The 9,096-nt window shown below is 41.0% G+C and overlaps 1 protein-coding gene across 1 annotated transcript in view; it reads left to right on the top strand.

The window, feature by feature from the left end:
* LOC118846422 (N-fatty-acyl-amino acid synthase/hydrolase PM20D1-like) overlaps nt 1–9,096 on the top strand; it is a 42,661-nt gene continuing 33,565 nt past the window's right edge. The window contains exon 1 of the mRNA XM_036754945.1: nt 1–263. Coding sequence (XP_036610840.1) covers nt 38–263 — 226 coding nt within the window. The 5' untranslated portion in view covers nt 1–37. The remainder of the gene's footprint in view (nt 264–9,096) is intronic.

The raw sequence follows: 9,096 nt of genomic DNA, 5'->3' as shown, positions 1-9,096 counted from the left end.
CTTAAGCAGGCAGTTGAGTTGCTGGAACCGCGTGGAAATGCCGCGTCGTGGCGCGGCCGCCAAAGCTGGCCTGTCTGCGAGAGTCCGGACGCTGGCGATGGGGGTGATGGGGGCGGTGCTAGCCCTAGTGGCTGTGCTGCTGCTCCGGACCGCCACTTTCCCGGGTCCAGATGAGCTGCGAGGCTGGGGACGCACGGAAGCATCTAGGATCCCTGCAAAGTTCACCAAAGCCGAACTGACAGCAATGAAAGAGGCGTTGAAAGGTGACCTCCCCTCCCGTCCCCTGCGGGCACTCATCTCCCAAGACCTGGAGTGGCCCCAGTTTTATGACAGGAGATTCCCTGTCGTTGCTACCAGTAGATAGATCGCAGCCACCTTCTCAGGTCCCAAGACCTGCTTCCCTTGCATCTCCAGCTGTTTCTCACAGATTCCCTGGAAATCTTCCTTATACCCTTCCCCCCACCCTCCGGGCCCCCCATTTGCCCTCTTCCCTGAGAGTAGTAGTGGTGTTAGTATTAACAATTGAATTTACAAACATTAAACACTCACTTTGTGCAAAAGCACTTTATTAAACTTGAGGGGCATTAAAATGAAAAATTGATCCATTCCAAACCCTCAAGGATGTCCCAGTTTGCTGTGGGGAAGGGAGGAGAAAGAGTAGGGGGAGAGGAGATAAATATAACCTATACACAAATAACTATTATACAACGAATCTGGTAGTGGCAAGGGATAGATCCAGAGACCTTGAAAAGTTAATAATTCTTTGATCTCCACAAGAAAGAAGCAACCCTTTCAGCCTTGTATGTCTCTACCCACTCTAACTTCTAGTGTCCTAGTCATTTTCTACCTTGTACGTATTTGTGTATCAATCTCACACCCTCTACTATTATATTTTTTAAGGGCAAAGATTGTTCATTTTCATTGTTATATGGCTAGCCCCTGTCTTGCTTTGTGTCATTAATAATCTACGTTTTGTTTTCTTTTTAAAGACTCAAAATTGGACTTGGGTTCAACTCTGGCCTCAGACACTTACTAGCTGTGTGACCCAGGGCAAGTCCCTCCCCCAAAGGACTCAGAATTGGTATTTGATTTTTTTCCTAACAACTGTGTAAGGAAGTTGGCCCAAATATCCAGTTACCATTTATTCCTATTTTGTACCAAAACAGTAGGTAATTTGCTGAGGGTCACATAAAACTAGAACTTGAACCCCCATCTCCTCTTGGGACTCTTCACAGTCCAATGCTCCTCACTCAACTCCAGTTTCTTCTCATGCCCAGGCATCTTCTTGTATCAGTGAAATAAGCCACCCCAGCCAAAGAACTTCTGGTACCCATTTGTCTAGCTTTTGCCTACTGGACTCCAACCTGCATATTTCTCTCTCAGTCTCAGCTCCACACCCCTTCCCCCCAGTGCCTGGCCATTCTGTCTCCTGCCACTTCCCTTCCCGTCCCCCACGCCCCCAGGTATCATCTTAAATATCACACTTTGTTATTGAGGAACTAGGCAGGGATCTGGGATGGCCCTTGTCCACAGCCCCTCTTTCTGCTCCAAAGATGTCAAGCTCGCACAGTATGGCATGATATGGCATGACTCTCCTAACCAGATAAACTTATGCAACTGGTTGGGGTAAGAAGGGAATGATGTCAGTGGGGAAGAGGAAGCAGTGTTTGCCCCACACAATTGCCACATCCTCTTCTCTTGAAAAGGGCCCCAGACTGCTATGACTATTAGAAATTAGCTATAAGGAGCATATTTGACAGGGGGAAGTATATGATACTTAGAAAATCCCTGTCACCCTGCTCCATAGGGAAGTTATTAAAGATCTTGTCTGGGACCCAATTCATGCTCTCAAAATCTCGAATCTCAAAGTTGGAGGAGGCCACCTTATTCAATGCATATTTGTGAACAAAAACCAATTCTACCACATACTCAGCCAGTGGCTATCTAGTTGGTGCAGGAAGATCTTAATCTGGAAGGAATGTGCTACCTCCCAAGCATCCCATTCTACCTTTACATAGTTCTCTGTGTTAGGAAGTTTTATATGAAGCCTAAATTAGTTTTTTGCTAACTTCCACCCATTGCTTCTAGTTCTGTCCCTCATTTTGCCATCACAGAACTCCTTAGCCCTAGAATCATAAGGAGATATATGGTCCTAGAACCATTCAACTTAATTCTAAGAAAGGCGTTGAAGTTGAAAAAAAAAATGGATGCCTGTGGCTAGAACTAAGCCTCTAATGGTTCTCAGCATCCTTCCACTCTAATGCAAGATGTGCAGAGAGAGAAAGGAAAACCCTAGGATTGTATCTACTGTAGAATTCAGTCAGAATCCCCAGAATTCTGTGTGTTTTTATTAACCAAGGAAAGCAAAGCTCTCCAGCCTCCCCCAAAAAGATTAAACCAGACAGCGGCAGGAAGATGTGTTTTAAAAAAAATCCCTGACCAGGGATAGCTCATCTGGGCACAAAAATAGCATACACTTCTATAATGCTTTTAAGGTGTATCAAGTAGATACCTTATAACAATCCTGGGAGATGGGTATTATTATTCTTATTTTATAATGAGGAAACTATGTCTCAGAGGACCAAAGTAACTTGGATAGGGTCACACAGCTAATATCAGAGCTTGAATTTGATTTCAGGTGTCAACACAGAGACTAGTGTGTTTTCTTTAGGATAGGCAGTGTGGTGTAGTAGAAAGTGCACTTGCTCAGATGCCAAAGACCTGTTCAACACTTAACAGCTGCATGACCTTGGGCAAATTACTTAACCTCCCTGACCTCAGTTTCTTCATTTGTAAAATGAGAGAGTGGGACTGGCTGGTCTGGAAGAGCCAGCTCTGGATCTATGATCCACTATGTGTTGATATTGTTCAGTCATTTCAGTTGTGTCAGACTCTTTGTGACCCCATTTGGGGGTTTCTTGGCAAAGATACTGGAGTGGTCTGCCATTTTCTTCTCTAGCTCATTTTACAGATGCAGAAACTGAAGGAAACAAAGTTAAGTGACTTACTCAGGGTCACACAGCTTGTAAGGGTCTGAAGCTGGATTTGAACTTGGGAATGTTAATTTTCTTGACTCCAGGACTGGTGCTCTATCCATTGCTCTGTCTATCTATCTATCTATCTATCTATCTATCTATCTATCTATCTATCTCTGTCTATCTATCTATGTGTCTATCTAATCTATCCATCTACCGATGTAGTGATCTATATAATATCACTATTTTGTGTGTGTATGTATACATATATATGTATGTATATTTGTATATATTTATATATGTATGGTTGTATATGTATACACATACACATGCACGCACACATACTGAGAGAGATGCAATATAACACATTGCTAATATTGATGAAAGACACTTGCTTGGCATGGACAACTGCCAAGTTTTGGTTTACCAAGCACCCTAGCGGGTCCTGGGCTGTCTAATTCTCATGCTAAATTAAGAATAAAGTAGGTCAGCAGGTTGTGGGGGTGGGGTGGAGAGGATATGAAAAAGGCATAGGTAGAAGGATCATTCCTATGATGGCTGCATGGCCATTTGCTGGCTATGTGGTAGAACTGATTTTTGTTGAAATAGGGGTTGAATGACGTGGTCTTTGAAGTCCCTTCCAACTTTAAGATTTCAGATTTTGGAGAGGGACCATTTAATTCATTGCTTTTGTGCAGAACCTGCTTCCCTGGAAGATGGAATGCTATACACTTGGCTGAGCAGCCTCCCTGTCAAATAGCCCATCTGCCAGATATACCTCCTAATTCTGTGCAACCAGACTTTGTGCGAAATTGGCAGATAGTCTGGGTGGGGGTTGAGGGATGAAGTGATAACTAGGGGTCCAGATCTAAAGATCATGGGCCTGCCTTTTGCAGTCTTCCCTGACAAAGAGTAATAAAATGAAGTGGTTCTGTAATCAAAGGACAATAATCCAGCCTTCCAGTTTATGGATGACACAGAGGAGGGAAATTAGATAGGGGAAGAGGGAAGGACCTGATTGATTTGGACTTTGAATTTCTCTATCATCCTCAGTCTCAAGAATGAACCAACAAAGGATGAGGCAGCTAGGTGTTAAAGTAGGTAGAAAGGTCACTATATAGTTATGCTTTCTAGGCAAGGTCTAAAAATTGAAGTGGTGGGGACATGGAAAATTGTACCAAAAACTTTGAACCTTTATTGGCCTGGAAACACATGCAGTTTGACTTATCAGAAAATAAATATCCGTGTGATGATCAGTGAATTTTATGGCATTAAGAATATGTTCGTTTATAAAAAGTCACATTTTGAAGTATACTAATTCTCACACCTTTTCACCCAGCAATACCACTATTAGGGTCTATACCCCAGGGATATCAGAGAATAAAGGAAAAAGAGTAATATGTACAAAAATATTTATAGCAACTCTTTTGTGGTGGCAAAGCATTGGAAACTGAGGGGATGGCTATCAGTTGGAGAATGGTGAACAAGTTGTAGTATATGAATGTGATGTTTTGTGTGACTGTATATGTATGAGTATTGTATTTCTCACATTAATCTGTGGGGGAGGACATTGAAGGAGGGTGAGAATGTGAAATTAAAAATTAAATTGATTTTTTAAATTTTTTTGTCCCATTTATGTTCCAAACTGTCTCCCTCCCTCCCTAGAAGCCACCATTTAACACAGATGTGCACACGCACATGCGCGCGCGCACACACACACACACACACACAAACACACAACTATGCAACTATATTTCTGTTTACCAGTTCTTTCTCTGGAGGTGGATAGTATCTTCCTTCATAGGTCTTTTGTAGTTGATTTGAGTATTTAGAATACTCAGAATAACTTAGTCGTTCAGAATTGTTCTTCAAATTGAGAGAAATGGTTTTAATAACCAATGATCTGGGAGGACCCAGAGTTTCCCCTTTTTTCTAAAGTCCTCATTTTCATGCTCAGTCTCAGTCAGTTCAAGGACATTGCTGATAATAGATTGAATTAACTGTCCCCTCATACCCAGGTAGAGAAGCACAGGTATGGGTGGGAATAAATTCTTTGATTGGACTATCCAAGGCTGCACATTTTAGAGCTAAATGACATACTCAAAGTTACATCCCCCACCCCTCATTAGAATGTTACCCGTTGGTCATAGACCAATATCACTGTCACTATATACACTTTCTTGGCTCTGCTCATTTTGCTCTTCATTATTTCACTCAAGTCTTTCCATGTTTCTCTAAAGTCAACCAGCTCATCATTTCTTATAGCACAGTAGTGTTCCATCACAATCATATACCACAACTTGTTTACTTACCCATTCCCCAATTGATTAAAAATTAAATTAAAATGAAAGTATGCCAGTTCTCAAGAATATATGACCAACAAGATGGAGTCATGGCCGTGGATAAAGGACTATAAAATTCTACTCCATCATCTCAAAAGAAAAGAATTAATCTCCTGTAGTTCTGGCCAAATCCACCCCATACACTGCCCCCCATTAAACTAGTGGTAGACCAATATTCTTTTCATTACAATAATTGATCTTTTGGTAATAGTCCCTTTTAAAGGGAATCTCTTCACTTCATAAATTTATGTGATGGCTTTTCCGAATAGTTAGAAAGCCAAATCTGACTGAAGTTAATGAATTTCTCCTCCTCTGATCCCTAAGAAGAAAGAGGAATAGAGGCTGGAGAGGGAGGGCTAGAAGTTAACAGGGCTTGACTTTCCACAACACCAAATTCAGCTTTGCTCTGCTCCCTTCTCTAGGGCTCAGTAAAGGATTAAAATATACTGCCAACATAAACACATTTGGGACAGTTTCATACCCAGCTCCTAGTCTGAGCAGAGGCACATGTATCAGCTAGCCACTGTGACTGGTTATGAAACTTGAATGAACTTATTAATTAATTGCCGGAGGAGGCAGGACAAGGTGTTCACTGCAAATCAGGCATGGTTTCTTTTTAACATCATAGGCACATAGTTTAAACTATGTGACTACAGCATGATACAGTAGAAAGAACACTGAATTTAGAGTGAGGAAACCTGGGTTATATCCCATCTCTGCCATTTCCTACTTTCTTTGTAACCTTGGGCATGTTCCTTCTGCGCCTCACATATAAAATGGGCTTGGGCTAGACAACCTCTGAAATCTCTTCCAACTTATAATTTATAATTCTTTGATTCTGGATAGAAGGAAGTAAAGGACAAGGCCACAATCAAGTATAAGCATTCTGGATCTTTTTTTATGCCCCTGATACTGTGCGATTGGAGACAGGTCACAAGGGCCTCAGTTATCCAATTTCTGAAATGGTCAGGAGGTATGACCAGAATGTAATACCAGAAAGTAAGGAGCAGATAGCAAAATGTTTAACTGTACATATTCACAACCTATGGTTCTTTTATGAAGTGCCAACTTAGCTGAATTAGAATGAAAATCTGGCCACTGACCTGCAAATGATCGTGCCCCTGGGCAACCCTTGAAAGACAAAACTTTCCAGTGGGGTCATTTTGAATCCATTCAGATGAATATATGTTGGGAACAGTTTCTGGGAGTATGACCACTGTGCCTACTCTGGAGGGCAGCAGAGGGGGAAAGAAGTGATTTCTCTCACCTCCCCAACTTAACAATAGAAATAGTTACCCAATAGGAAACATCCCATCCAGAAGTTCAAGGATTTATTTGTTCAAGACAGTACGTGGCACAGTTGAGTGTACAGAGAAACATACTGTCCTCTCAGACACAAAACCAAAGTCACAGTTACTCGAGGACAAAGCAGTTTCAAGGAGAATGACCCCTAGTAGCAGAGAAAATAGTTGACCATGGGTACAAAGGAGAGTGTCCCTAGCAGATGAGAACTGACCCATGCAAAGGAACATAGCTGAGTGACCTGCCCAATAAAAACAAAGTACTCAGGAAGAATAATATCAGAATTCCCACAAAAAGAGAAAACACATTATTGCTCCGCAGAACCAGAGGCTCGAGATATCTTGACCACACATATTCTTACATGTGTACTTCACTACCACTGTTACCCAAGTCTGTGTGTCTTCTCTTCCCTTGGATGTTATCTATATTTGAGGAACTACATCTCATACTTAGGGAGGAATGTTGCATAGGTACTCTTTTACTAAACCATCTTAGTAAATGCCTTTGATTTTAGGTAATTGTATCTACTAGCAGGTTATTAAAGGGAAGCTCACATGTGGGGGCTCATTAACCTCACAGTGGTAGGAGGCCAGATGCATAGGAGATACTCCTTGCAACTTATGAGAGTAGTCACACACACCCCTCTCTGGACCCCAACCTTTAAAAGCAAAGGAGAGATCCAGATAAAGTTCTATAAGAAAATATGAATTAAAAGCTCATTTTTAGCTAGTAAGATAAGAGAATATATGATATAGGAGACAGCATTTAAGCTGGACATTGATGGAAGGGGAAGCAGGAAGGGAACAAGCATTTATTGTATGTCAGACACTGTGATAAGCATTTTACAAATATCTCACTTGATTTGAAGAAAAAGAAGGATTTCAATAGTTAGAGGGAGGCGAAGAAGGAACAGGTTCTAGGTATGGAGAGCAGCCTTTGAGAATGCACAGAGGACACAAAGAACAAAGGTAGACCAGGATCCAGTCTAGATTATGGAATTTGTGAAAAGGAGTAGCATGAAATAAGATTGAGAAGGTATATTGGAACTAGATTGTAGAGAGCCTTAAAGGACTAGATTTTGAGACTCAGGACATGAGTTCAAATGCTGCCTCTGCTGCTCACTGTTGGTGTGACTTTAACTTCTCTGTGCATCTGTGTCCTCATCTATTAAATGTGGATAATACCATCTGTGCCACCTATCTCACAGGGATGTTAGGAAACATATATAAGATAGTGTAGGTAAAGCGTTTTGTTAGCCATGAAGTGGTATAGAAAAGTCATCTGATGCTGGAATTATAGAGCACTGTAGAAGTGAAAGCAATTTTTAGTAACCACTGTAGCTGAAACTTGAACCCAATGTATTGTTCCCTCTGCTACAAAAGCTAGTATTGCTCTAAGCTGCCTAGCAGATCAGAAGTGTTCAGTTGATACTTATGACACACTAACTGGTTGAAAAGTGATAGAAGTAAAGAGCTTTATGGCTGGATCGGTGAACTAGGAGGACCAATTATCCCTGTAAGTATGGGAATTGGAAATAAACAGTATTTGGAGACTTAAGGATGGAGGAAAGAGTTTAGAGCAATCACTGTGGGAAAGAGAGAGTGGTTACAGCTATAGAAATCTTTAGTAACCATTCTTTTCTACTCAGTAAGAGGTTTGCTGTAGCTAAAATTCTTGTTGTATTCATTGAGTGGCATTTAAAGATAGGAAAAAATGCAAAATACTACACTTGGCTCAAAAAATCAATTTCAAAAGTACAGGAGGAGGGATGTGTGGCTAAACAACAGTTCCTGGGGCCTTTAATGCTTTACATTTTTCACAAGCTCAGTATGAGCCAACTGTGTTAACATGGAAACCAAGAAAGCTATTGTTATCCTAAGCTGCATTAAGAGAAGCAATGTGTAGAATCAGGAGTACTCCGTTGTATTCTACCCTGATCAGACCCCATATGGAATTCTGTATTCAGTTCTAGATGCTTCATTTTAGGACAGATATAGACAAACTGGAGCACATCCAGAAGAGGATGATATCAAGGATGGTAAGAAACTTAAGACCATACCATTCAATGATCAGAAAATTTAGAGGCCACATTATAGCTGCCTTCAAGTATTTGAAGGATTGTAAAGAATAAAAGAGATTAGACATGTTTTGCTTAGCCCCAAAAGGCAGAACTAGTAACAATGGCTATGCAAAGTGGTAGATTTAGGTTTGAAGTAAGGGTAAACATAATAACAATTAGAATGTTTGAACAGTGGAATGAACTGCCTCATGAAATAAAGCCCACTTCCTTAGGAAGACTTCAAGCAGTGGTTAAATAACCACTTGTCATGTGTGTCAGTCAGTCTGCTAAAATTTTTAAGTACCTACCCTATGGCACCCACTGTGCTAACTGCTGGGGACACATAGACTATTTTTGTTGTGTCTATAAAGGATATGTTTACTATTTGTATCTTTTTACATTTCTTTGTAATGTCTTG

The sequence above is a fragment of the Trichosurus vulpecula genome, chromosome 4 (genome assembly GCF_011100635.1).
Source record: "Trichosurus vulpecula isolate mTriVul1 chromosome 4, mTriVul1.pri, whole genome shotgun sequence".
NCBI classification, from domain to species: Eukaryota; Metazoa; Chordata; class Mammalia; order Diprotodontia; family Phalangeridae; genus Trichosurus; species Trichosurus vulpecula.
This window is presented reverse-complemented; position numbering and strand designations above follow the sequence as displayed.